Source organism: Watersipora subatra, chromosome 2 (genome assembly GCF_963576615.1).
Source record: "Watersipora subatra chromosome 2, tzWatSuba1.1, whole genome shotgun sequence".
In the NCBI taxonomy this organism is placed as follows: domain Eukaryota; kingdom Metazoa; phylum Bryozoa; class Gymnolaemata; order Cheilostomatida; family Watersiporidae; genus Watersipora; species Watersipora subatra.
This window is the reverse complement of record NC_088709.1, coordinates 68,684,453-68,697,395: the sequence shown is the minus strand read 5'-3', so window position 1 is coordinate 68,697,395 and position 12,943 is coordinate 68,684,453. Positions and strand designations below refer to the sequence as shown.

At 36.7% G+C, this 12,943-nt stretch overlaps 2 protein-coding genes across 2 annotated transcripts in view; both read right to left on the bottom strand.

The window, feature by feature from the left end:
• The window catches only part of LOC137387047 (gastrula zinc finger protein XlCGF57.1-like), a 210,073-nt gene that overhangs the window by 98,122 nt on the left and 99,008 nt on the right, over positions 1-12,943 (bottom strand). The gene's annotated exons all lie outside the window — the stretch shown is intronic.
• The window catches only part of LOC137387031 (zinc finger protein 431-like), a 33,858-nt gene continuing 25,100 nt past the window's right edge, over positions 4,186-12,943 (bottom strand). The window contains exons 6-10 of the mRNA XM_068073313.1: positions 11,709-11,868; positions 11,532-11,624; positions 6,234-6,813; positions 5,474-6,065; positions 4,186-4,965 (exon numbers count right to left, since the gene is read on the bottom strand). Coding sequence (XP_067929414.1) covers positions 4,588-4,965; positions 5,474-6,065; positions 6,234-6,813; positions 11,532-11,624; positions 11,709-11,868 — 1,803 coding nt within the window. The 3' untranslated portion in view covers positions 4,186-4,587. The remainder of the gene's footprint in view (positions 4,966-5,473; positions 6,066-6,233; positions 6,814-11,531; positions 11,625-11,708; positions 11,869-12,943) is intronic.

The following is a 12,943-nucleotide window of genomic DNA, read 5'->3' as shown; positions in this document are numbered from 1 at the left end:
GGCACAAGTACGCCAAGCCAACGATTCGAAGCTTTGGTTTTGGAAGTTGAAGATTTGCATTGATCAATCGATTTTCTTCACTTTCTACAAATGAAAAGTAAACATCTAATGCCAAATCATAAATCTAATTTACTAAATATAGATGACACAGAAAATTTGAAGCGAATGTAGCTAGGTGAACTGATAAAAAATATAAAACGATGATTAGTGAAAGCAAAAAGTTGTAATTTTATTAATTAGTACATGGAATTAGTATTAGTACAGTTAATTTACCTCCATTCTGTCTTCCTCCGCAGCAAAACGCGCTGACGCCTGTCAGCCTTGACCATAGGCTGTCTACTCCAATCTTTTACTAAAAGTTGCTCAGATAACTCTGAGTCGCAGTCGCTCGAACTTGAAGCCATTTTAAAACTATGTAAAACTTAGTAATTGTTGAAATGCGTTGAATCAGTAATGATGAGAATTCTCTAACGAATGAGGATGAATTCTCTAACGATGAGAATCTTCGAGATCACAGACAACGCGTTTTACGAATGATAACATTTATTACGGCCTATATAAAAATTTCGCGCTCATGATTGGCTAACGAAGCGACCTCATGTCGATTGCTCGTGGTTTTGTTTCAGATATCTTGCTTGTGACGCCACGAAAGAAGCACCCGCTGGAACGTGAGCTTTTTAAAAGAGGGCCTCATTCAAACGCATATATCTCTGGACAGGGTTGGTCTACAAAGACAAAAATGGCATCAAATTGTAACTGATGTTTTAGCCTTTTATGGGTCTTAATTTCATTAAATTGAATTTTTTGACGCAACCACATCTTTAACCAGTAGCATACATGTAATCTCACTCAATAATTGACTAGGAACAAAACTATTCAAAAACCATGTCCTCACATCCCTCTTTGATTAGGATAAATTACAAATTTACAAGTGCTACAACCCGCTGAAACAATAAACCGGCATAACTACGTGAATAAGAGGGAATGAAACTTAAAAATTTAGTCTTTCAGTTTTGCATTGGCACTTTCCACATGTATTTGACATATGGCTATACCCTTTGTAGCCTTTGCCTCGCTCTCAGTAAAGGTTCAATTATTCAGGAATGGTGGGATGTTTACAGAAAACCCTCGTGGAACAATATCTTGAATAATAAATCCCTTGTCTGCAACTATCATATACCCAAGAGTTGAGTGATTAAGAAGGCCTGACTATTGGACAATGGCTTTGTCTAAAATAGAACCTGGGTAGAGCTTGCTTACATACGTGATGACTGCGTTTGGCGCAACACCAACAAGTACTTTACAGCCATACTTCAACTTACGAGCTTAATGCGTTCCGAGACTGAGCTCGTATGTCAATTTACTCGCATGTTGGTGCAATTTATTTATATATAGAACAATTAAATATATATTGATTGGTTTCCATACTCTAAAAAAGCAAATAAAACACTCAAAACAAGATATTGTAACAGAAAGAACATGTTGGTTATTGTCCTTGCGTACTACATGATTTCAAAAAGCAACAAATAAAAGATAATGCAAGAAAATGTGATTAATTAAAATGTAAAATTAAATACATACAATAGCAGTTAACACTCGCATTTGCCAGGGAGGGAGATATAAGTTATCCTTTGTTACAACATTTGACTTTGATAAATTTGGATTTTATCAAAGTGTTAAAAGACAAATTTAGAAGCAAACCTAAAAGCAAACTTTCATTTTCAACTAAACGTAATTAATATTTCTTCGGCGTTCATAGTTTGAAGTTTCTCGCTGGTTAGCGAGAAATTTTTCCTTTTTGTTCGCTTTTATGACTAGCCGCCCGTTTTAAGATAAACCTAATTAAGGACGTTTGCCTTTGTCGCCCTTGCAACATGTTCAATCAGGACGAACACAGGTGTCGTCACAAATGGTTAATGCACGACCACTAGCCAGCTTGTCCGATTGTCTATTAAACAGTTTGGATAAATAGCGCCGGCCTTTTCACATAGCATCGTTTCAGTTACGCTGTCACTGGCCAATTGTTTGTCCAATGCCATCAGCGGTCGTGAAGACCGCGACACCGTTTAGAAACTATGGTTAGTCCTTTTGCGAACTAAATGCCCTGAATATAATCCTTCTGTTTGATAATTATGAATTTCTGTCATATTGCCGAGCTAGCTCAATCACGCATACACATTTCGCATATTTTTCAATATTTTTCCGTTTAATATCAATTGTTATCCTTTGCTTTTTCTTTGTATTCTCTTTCATTTTACTGGCAAACTTTTGGTCTACGCACAGTACATTTAATTCTGCACAGAAAATCGTGCACAATAACACGGTACAACAGTATAACCTGAGCAGTTGAAAAATACAGAGTGATGCTGTTCTCATAAAACACCTCCGGCATACTTGGCAACTGGCTCAAGTGCTCGTATCTCTAACATGGCTCGTATGTTAGTGCTAAAACTTGCTTAAAAACTGGCTCGTATCTCAAGTTTCTCGTACGTTGGAGCACTCGTAAGTTGAAGTATCACTGTAATTGAATTCATTCCACGGTAAGACGAATAGGTTGCATTTTATAGACTCATTAGTCTCAAGGCTGCAGCCTCAAAATTAGTGCAATCTATGACAATTTATTACAACCTTTTTATTAAAAGGACTCTGATGAATACTTTTACCAACTTCATCAGGCGAATTCATCGTTTGTGTTCGTTTGTTGCCTTTTTAGGACTTGGAAATGCAAAGAGCTGGCAAGTATGGCTCCCCGACACATGGTTACATGTCGGGGCAAAGCAGTAGAACATTTATGACCTTTACACCCTTTTTGTTATACACAAAAGCGTTTATTATGGCAGCTTAATTAACTTTCCATCCAGGGAACTTTTTCTTGAGAGATTTTAAACGATAGTACAATAATTTGAGTGTTTTAATCTTCAAACAAATAAAAGTGTGACCTATGCGCTTCTGATCGTCTGCATCGTTTAGAACTGAGTCTTTTGGCACCATGGTAATGTGACGTCACACTTTAGGACTCTATTGTCGATATCGTTGGCCGAAAACCAATTAGCCCTAATACGACATGGACAAAAAAGTATCGCATGTCGCAGAGCTAAAAGAATTCATAGAGTTGTAATTATTACGTCATATTTGTGTGAAAATGGGAAAACGATGAATAGGTTACGTATAAAGGTGCACTAACCGGAGATTTCAGTTAGTGCACCCTAGCAGTGAAAGAAAAAACTACAGAATAGCCGCACCTTTATATAGCCGCATGGCTCAAACCATCAGAAAAACGTAGCGGCTAATAGTCCAAAATGTACGCAGCTCATATTAATTCAGTTCACTTCGTACGACCAAAATTCGTACGTCAAAAAAAGGAAAGACTACTCTATAAGATGGAAAAACACGTGCACACACAAATATACAGACAGATTTTTGCCGTTTATATAGTAGATATAGTATAGTTACTGAATATCAAGCTATGCACCTCTACTATACATGACAGTGAGAATAAGTTTAATGCAAGAATGACAACTAATTTAATCGGTAAGCTTTATCATTAGCTTTTTACATTCTATCAACCTAGGTGATCTCCCATCCACTCAGTGTGCAAGATAAAAGTTGTGGTTATTGAACTGTGCATGCAGTCAAACTTACTAATGTTGGAAGGAATCAAATAAAACTTAAGAAGCAAAATGTATAACTGACATTAAAAAATTAAGCAAGCAAATAAAAGTCACAACTGCGACAGTTTGTGAGCTCAACAGCTTTAAGCCTGGTTCCCATATACGTCACAAAGCACCGGCGGTAATATCGCGCAGCAAAACACTTGCGGTGCTCGGCGCAGGTTAATGTTCACAGAAAAGCCACATTGTTAATAATATCGTAAACATAATTGCGTAATCAAATAAAATGTTTGCTCGCCGTGCCGTTTTTATAATGGTGACCTTTACCCGTACAGCGCATTTCAGGAAGGTTTTGCCTGCGGCCGTTTGCGAAATTTGAACAGCGCTAATCTATTGCGATGCCGCCGGCAACTACCGGCGATCCTCGGCGCATACGTTCCCATTTCATCGCTAATAGCCTGCGGTGTGTCGCCGGTGCTTTGCGACGTATATGGGAACCCGGCTTGAGGCACCCAAGTAATGCATTAGTAGAACATATCAGATATGCAATATACATAATTTATTATCCTGAAAAATGTAAGAAGAAAAGTCATAATAAATTCAATAATTGATGAAAGAAATATGAGGAGATATTCCACAGTGAATCATTGTAAGTGTAATGAGCTGAGGTATCAAGTCACTAAAATAAATATAAGCTACAAATTGACAGGCTAGCTCATGAACAGAAGAAAGGCTACTTTTATACAAGAGTTTCAATAGTACTGCTATTCCACAGGTTGTTTAATGCTGGAGTGTATCAGGTTTCCCTCCTGTATGAGTTTTCATATGTGTCTGTATATTATTACGCTGCACACGCGTATAGTCACACTGAGTACATGCGTAGGGTTTCTAATCTGTATGAGTTTTCATATGTCTCTGTAGACGACCACTCTGCACACACCTATATATGGTCACACTGAGTACATGCATAGGGCTTCTAATCTGTATGAGTTTTCATATGTCTATGTAAATTACCATGCTGCACACACCTATAGTCACACTGAGTACATGCATAGGGTTTCTCCCCTGTATGAGTTTTCATATGTCTCTGTAGATGAATACGCTGCACACACCTATAGTCACACTGAGTACATGCATAGGGTTTTTCCCCTGTATGCGTTTTCATATGTCTCTGTAGACTACCACTATCCACAAACCTATAGTCACACTGAGTACATGCGTAGGGCTTCTCCCTTATATGAGTTTTCATATGTGTCTGTAGAGTACCACGCTGCACACACCTATAGTCACACTGTGTACATGCATAGGGTTTCTCCCCTGTATGAGTTTTCATATGTCTCTGTAGACTACCACTCTGCACACACCTATAGTCACACTGAGTACATGCGTAGGGCTTCTCCCTTGTATGAGTTTTCACATGTCTCCGTAGATGACCCTTATCTGCAGACCAATAGTCACACTGAGTGCATGCATAAGGTTTCTTCCTTGTATGAGTTTTCATATGTGTCTGTAGATCACTAAGCTCTGCACACCTATAGTCACGCTGAGTACATGCATAGGGTTTCTCCCCTGTATGAGTTTTCATATGTCTCTGTAGACTACCACTCTGCACACACCTATAGTCACACTGAGTACATGCGTAGAGCTTCTCCCTTGTATGAGTTTTCACATGTCTCCGTAGATCACCCTTATCTGCAGACCAATAGTCACACTGAGTGCATGCATAAGGTTTCTTCCTTGTATGAGTTTTCATATGTCTGTAGATTACTAAGCTCCGCACACCTATAGTCACGCTGAGTACATGCATAGGGTTTCTCCCCTGTATGAGTTTTCACATGTCTCTGTAAATTACCAAGCTGCACACATCTATAGTCACACTGAGTACATGCATAGGGTTTCTCCCCTGTATGAGTTTTCATATGTGTCTGTAGATTACTACGCTGCACACACCTATAGTCACACTGTGCACATGCATAGGGTTTCTCCCCTGTATGAGTTTTCATATGTCTCTGTAGACTACCACTCTGCACACACCTATAGTCACACTGAGTACATGCATACAGTTTTTCCCCTGTATGAGTTTGCATATGTGTCTGTAGAGCACCACGCTGCGCACACCTATAGTCACACTGTGTACATGCATAGGGTTTCTCCCCTGTATGAGTTTTCATATGTCTCTGTAGACTACCACTCTGCACACACCTATAGTCACACTGAGTACATGCGTAGGGCTTCTCCCTTGTATGAGTTTTCACATGTCTCCGTAGATCACCCTTATCTGCAGACCAATAGTCACACTGAGTGCATGCATAAGGTTTCTTCCTTGTATGAGTTTTCATATGTGTCTGTAGATTACTAAGCTCTGCACACCTATAGTCACGCTGAGTACATGCATAGGGTTTCTCCCCTGTATGAGTTTTCATATGTCTCTGTAGACTACCACTCTGCGCACACCTATAGTCACACTGAGTACATGCGTAGGGCTTCTCCCTTGTATGAGTTTTCACATGTCTCCGTAGATCACCCTTATCTGCAGACCAATAGTCACACTGAGTGCATGCATAAGGTTTCTTCCTTGTATGAGTTTTCATATGTATCTGTAGACTACCACTCTGCACACACCTATAGTCACACTGAGTACATGCATAGAGTTTCTCCCCTGTATGAGTTTTCACATGTCTCTGTAAATTACCAAGCTGCACACATCTATAGTCACACTGAGTACATGCATAGGGTTTCTCCCCTGTATGAGTTTTCATATGTGTCTGTAGATTACTACGCTGCACACACCTATAGTCACACTGTGCACATGCATAGGGTTTCTCCCCTGTATGAATTTTCATATGTCTCTGTAGACTACCACTCTGCACACACCTATAGTCACACTGAGTACATGCATACAGTTTTTCCCCTGTATGAGTTTGCATATGTGTCTGTAGAGTACCACGCTGCACACACCTATAGTCACACTGTGTACATGCATAGGGTTTCTCCCCTGTATGAGTTTTCATATGTCTCTGTAGACTACCACTCTGCACACACCTATAGTCACACTGTGTACATGCATAGGGTTTCTCAGTACTGGATGTGTGAGACGTACAGGTATTAGTCGGTTGATGATTGAAAGTACGTGGGAAATCACATTCTTTACATTTCAGAGTTGCTGTTATATCTCTTGCATACTTCATACAGTCCAGAGAATCTGCAATAGTAGGACAATATTGAAAGATTATCCTCATGATGATAATCTCACCAATATTCAAATCGAATGAATAACATTTTGGCAACATTTGGAGAAGTAGAGTGATAAATAGAACAGCAATGAGGCCCGATTTAGTTACCAAGTTTATTGGAAAGTAAGATAAATTGCATTATAAAAGTCTTCATACCATTTCTAACAAAATACAAACTATTTGCTTAAAAAATTTGTTATTGCAACAAAAGCCTGTTAGACAATGTAAATTTGTATGTTATGAGCTCAACAAACTGAAAACCATAAAAACGAGGTCAGCTGAGCCACATGCATGAGTTACTTTTGAGTGAGTTAATTTTGGGCTTAAAATTAATTTCATTGTGTTTTCATAAAATCATAAAATTGTGTTTCATTAAAGAATCAGAGTTTAAAAAGGAAATATTCATAAATTAAACATGAAATTACTTCAATGCTACTGCATTCATCAATTTCCATTGAATTTTGTAATGGAGTCATTTTTTTGCGCAGCTAAATCGGCTACCAAAAAATGTTATACTGGAAATTACATTACGTTTAATGTTCCAACACCAAAAAAATTGACTTGTTATGCTAGCTAAGTTGAATATAAAATGCGAAAATTCCTGTTTTACAAGTAAATGCTAAAGTGGTTCTGTCTTTATAGGCTGGGTTTGTAACAATGTTTTGAAGCAGAAGGAACTGCATAACGCCCTATCATTATGAGTTAAAGGAAAATGCTACGAGAAAAAACAAATGCCGCTCAGAGAATAGGAAATACAAGTTGCTATTCTGGACCTAAAGAAACTTAGGCCTACAGCGACATTAGTGGCTCAGAAGCAGCAGAAAGAGTAGCCCTACTCCCTTTGATTGGATCAAAAAGTAAGCTACCCAACATACGTTAGAAACTGCCAAACATTAAGGCTTTTGAAATACAAAATTAATTACTGACCTCATGTTTATTAAGTCTTATAAAGGCTGCTGACAATATACACAGTAGTGACAATCAAAATCATTGACTAGTATGCACAAGCAAACCAAAAGTGTATAATTGCTACTCTGTAATGCCATTTGAGATTGTTAGAAAGTATGAATTACATAGACATTGTTTTAAAAGTTACCATGTTGTTGTACAAACTACATAATTCAAACACTGTAGTGACGGGCAAGCGTCCTCTTCATAATTTCCTAATCTCGTTTGAACTTATTAAAGCAAAGACTCAATTGAAAAATTGCCCATTATTGCTGCCAGCTTCACATTTTTAAAGCGGATTTACCAAACATCCCCAGAGGAATGCATTATTACCACCAATGAGGAGGCATTAGTACAAAGCTAACCTCCTGCAAATAAACAAATGAAATTCAGCCAGCCACAAAGGCTGCATGTACAATATTGTACTAAGCCTCAAGGTGCCTGTGAGGTACTATCTATGTTTACCTAAGTAGGAATACCATGAATTCCAGTGTACAAGTAGATACAGCGTATAAGACGAAGTCTATTCGTTTGATATAAAGGTCCTAGTTTTGACATGTACTTGCCAAATAAGTTGATCCCTTCTCTGACTCAAATCGCTTGATCAAAAAATTTCCGTTCACATCAGAGAAAAGTGATGTGTAGATGAGGAGATGGCTATCAATAATCAACCGCGTCACCAGATACCCAGATTTTTTGTTGTCATTGGCAATACAACTGAGGAATGAGCGGAGACACAGTTCTGGTTAAAACCACTGGGCAAAAAACACAACACTTTGTCTTCATATACCTGCCTTACTAATCGAATGAAACTGCCACCTATGATGATACATATTTTAAAGAAAATCAATGTTGCTAGGAAGATTTTTTGCCAAAATTTGAGATTCATGTACAAGAAAAAGGTTGAATGCTAGTGAATGTGAAATTTATTATTGAAGTGTAAGGTCGTATGCGAATACTACTAAAAAACTTTCCAAAAAATAATTATATCTAAAAGGTGACTTTTGCTATGACAATTTGAACCGTGAAGAATAGTAGTATTAATAGTCGTAATAATAGTAGGGTTACTAGTATTTTATTATTTTATAAATAAATCACTATGTCATAGCATTTCAATTTGTGATGGTTTCCTGAAGTTTGAATATACTAGAATTTGTGTCATGAAAATGTCACTGCCATGTTAATTGTTAAGCTTGTAATTTGGTGTCAAATCTTCGACTTATATGCTGGAATTCACAGTAACAACTAGGTACTAAATTCAATTATGAATAGAATATGCATTGAAATTCTAGCAAGTGTTATTTTAATTGAAGACATTAAATCTTAATGTACCAGATACTGTCGCGAACAACCTTTATCGTATTTACTAAGTAAATCAGACATGCTGATTCCGATTTTTTACTCAAAATAAAGATTGGTCCACTAACTTTTAGAATATTGAAGGCTTTTTTACAGCGTTCTAATATCGGTCTCGAAAACAACACGATCGGCGCAACAAGCTACACCCATGAATACGTGACGTAACCTAGCTTTTTAAGAACAAAATTTAGGAATGTTTAGACTGATTTAGAATAATAAAGATGGGTGTTTTAAAATCCATTATTATCTAAATTCAGTCTTAAAAATAATCTGTCTTTTCTGAAAGGTAACTAAGCTACTTAACATTGCATATTAAAAAATGAGCTCGAAAAGCGTAATAAAAACGCTAGCTTGTGATAAAATCGTGTTTTTTTGAGTGCATTTTTCTCGGCGTTCAGCCCATTTTAACATCATATAACAAGCTACGAGCAATTTCAAATAGTTTATATACCTTTCATAAAAACTGAGATAATTTTACAGGCTGGATTTAGTTAATAACAGGTTTTAAGATACCCATCACTATTATTCTAAATCGGACTAAACAACCTTAACTTCTGTTCCTGAAAAAGCTAGCTTTCGTCACATATTTAGGAGCGGAGTTTGTTATCTTTTTCCTGAGCGTTTTTACCGCGATCAATTTTGGTAGATTCTTCAAATATTTTGACAATGAGATCGCATAACACAACAAACAACATATCAACTGATAGACAAAAAAAGACTTTCTTTCAAAATCAATTAAAATTTGAGTTTGAAATTTGAACAGTTAATTGCAGCCATCACAAAAACGCCGTAGTTTAGAATCTCTTCATTTTGATGACGCTCTCAAACATTTTTGTTATCGTTTTGACCCGTGATGTTATCATGTGAATTTAAAGGCCAATAAAAGGCTCAATATAAAACGTATCGTAGCACTAGTTTATGACAAACACTTGGGGTTCTACTGGAAAGTCTGTACCAAATAAAGATGCTTGCTAATTTACAGTTTCGTCTCAGCCAGGTCTAATCATCTAGTCGTAATCTGATCATGTGACCCGTACTTCCTTCCAAATGGTGCGGACAATTTCTGCAACATTTTTCGACTAACACACGGGACCAACAGTCTCTTCATGTTTATCAGAGGATGATATGTACTCCATAGAGTTGCTGTTAAAAAATTACAAGAATTTTTAAGGTAGGTTTTGCGATGTCAGTGCTCAAAGTGACAGCATTACAGTGTTGATGAAAGAGACGCATAAGGACAGTAGACATGGTTTTATTGAAGGCGGGAAGTATATTTGTGCAAATATTTCGATGAATGAAGTTGCAAGAAAGTGTAAACAGAAGCCATCTTGTTCAACTACGTCCCATTTGAGCCGTTTTGTAAAGGGATTCCAAACTAAGGCGTTTTAGTGGTGGCTGCGATTAACTGTTTAGTTTTTTAGCTTTCAAGCGCTTATAATCGCCTTGCTACATATTTTACACCTACAACACAACAGAATAAGACATGGTGAATATTTTATTACCAAATAACTGTAATATGAATTTTGTTGCAAGTCAACCTTTAAACGAATTTGATGCCAAACTTGAGCCCTATGGAAGACTACGTGACATGCAGACGAAGCTATTCTCTCTTGCAACATATGTGAAAAATATTGGTATAAATTTGAACTGTATATGACAAACCTCAGATAACTTTTTTGATAATTGAATACTTTTAAACCCTTTTTTAGCTGTGTTTGTGCAGGTAGACACAGCAAGCACCTATATTGTACAGTGACAATAGATTTCGTCTGTATGTGTAGTGAGATGTCTAATATGTGCTGTTTTACCTAATGTGATCAGCTCAAATTTTCACTATAATTAAATTTTGAGAGTTACTCGTTTAATTTTATCATTTTCAATATATTTAAAGGAAGTTTAAGAACAATTCTGAGAAAGAGCTATTTGACTATGTTAGGGAACTGTATATTTATTTCATAGTCATGTTGTCAATTCATAAAAATTTTATGAGGCAAATATAAAGGTATTGCCAAGCTCTTCTCGGCTCGCTTTTAGAGAAAAAGAACAATCATTCAGAAGTGGACATTTTACCAAAGGTTCAAAGCTACAGCTAACATTAATAGTAATTTTATGATGTGGATAATCGACACTGACTATGGCGGTACTGGAGGTTTCCTGGTTTAGAGTCAAAAAGCACTAGAACACAAAGTCCAACCTCCAAACACCTCCAAATTAATTTACACTGCTGTAAGATAGGTAACTATAAAATTCAAACATTGCAATGGAAAACAAATATATATATACAATGTATATACAATATACACTATATACACAATATACAATGTATATACAATATATATATATGCACAATGAATTTGTGAAGTGTTTGTACACAACCTACCGACTGGAGGAGTTGAGATGGCAGCATATTCATCTTTGTTAACTCCCAGATCTGTGGCTAAGTCATCTCCATACCGTACGAGTAACTCATTACCTATAATATTAAGTGATATGTATGCATATATGGGAAAAAATGGTACCTACATCGCAGGTATAACTCAACTTATAATTTCCTCACCTTCAGAAATATCAAATAACGCTTTGTAGTAAATTTTTCCTTTATGCTGAAATGCTTCAAGATTCTGTTCCTGTCGGAATCTAGCAGAGTTGACATAGCGTAACCAGTTGGCTCTTTTAATATCTTCTCCATCAATGTAATGAGGCACTTGACCAGTTACCTTAACACCGAGCAAACATTACAATTATCAAAGATAGAAGCTGGGTAATTTTTAGGAGTATTTGATGAGCACCCGATTAATGCAGGAGTTGCACACGGCTAGGCAATGTTCCTGGTGTCATCGTACAACAGACTATAAATGGTATAAGCAGCAACTGCAAAAGTGATTATGATCAGTGATTCAAGATGATCTCGTAAAAGATGCTGCCTTTCATGGCACACTAGCTAATTCCCCTTCAGAAATAACTACACATGGGAATAGAGTACTTTAGCATATGTTTTCATATAAATGGTACAGTCGCAACCAAAGGGTACTCAGCCATCTCGAAAAAAGTTCCAGCTTTTTATAAGGTTAGCCTAAGACAACAGCAAGTTTTACATAAGTCAGCATTGTCAAACTCTGATGGCTATTACATAAGTTGTGATAAGACATTACTTAATATATAAGGAAAATTATATAATAAATGGCTAAATATAGCTATGCGTACATGAAGACTACTGCTACTGAAGATTACTAAATAAAAGTGTAAGTTTTTGAAATGTAGCCAATGTCTGTGTGCTATGGTCATCACAACCTTATATCAAATTTTAGTAGAGTTTAACAGGAAATATCAATACTTCTAATCATTTGCAATCATTTTTTTATGTTTGAGGTTATCTGAGGGTAAAAATCTTAGAAGTAAAATATGTGTGAAATGAGGTCACTAATTGTTATTGTTGTGAATCAGCTGTTGCTTTTAAATTGTAGCAATGCGCCTCTCCTTTCAGTCAGTCTTTTTACAACTATAGGCGTCAGAATCGTCTTTCGCTTGAGCTGAATTTTTTTATCGAATCCGATTTTGTCCATTCCTATCTTTTAACACCTCGGCAGTCCGACAATCTCAAACATCAAAAACAATGGCAAACGATAGAAAAATATTGATACTTTCTGATAAAATCTACTATATATATGTTGTAAGTTCATCTTTAAATAAGGAATAATTAGCATGAACAATACCTAAGTGACAGGCAGCTTTTACACCAACTGAAAATGACTTTGCAGTTATACAGGGCATGGCTTATGATAACATCGTGTA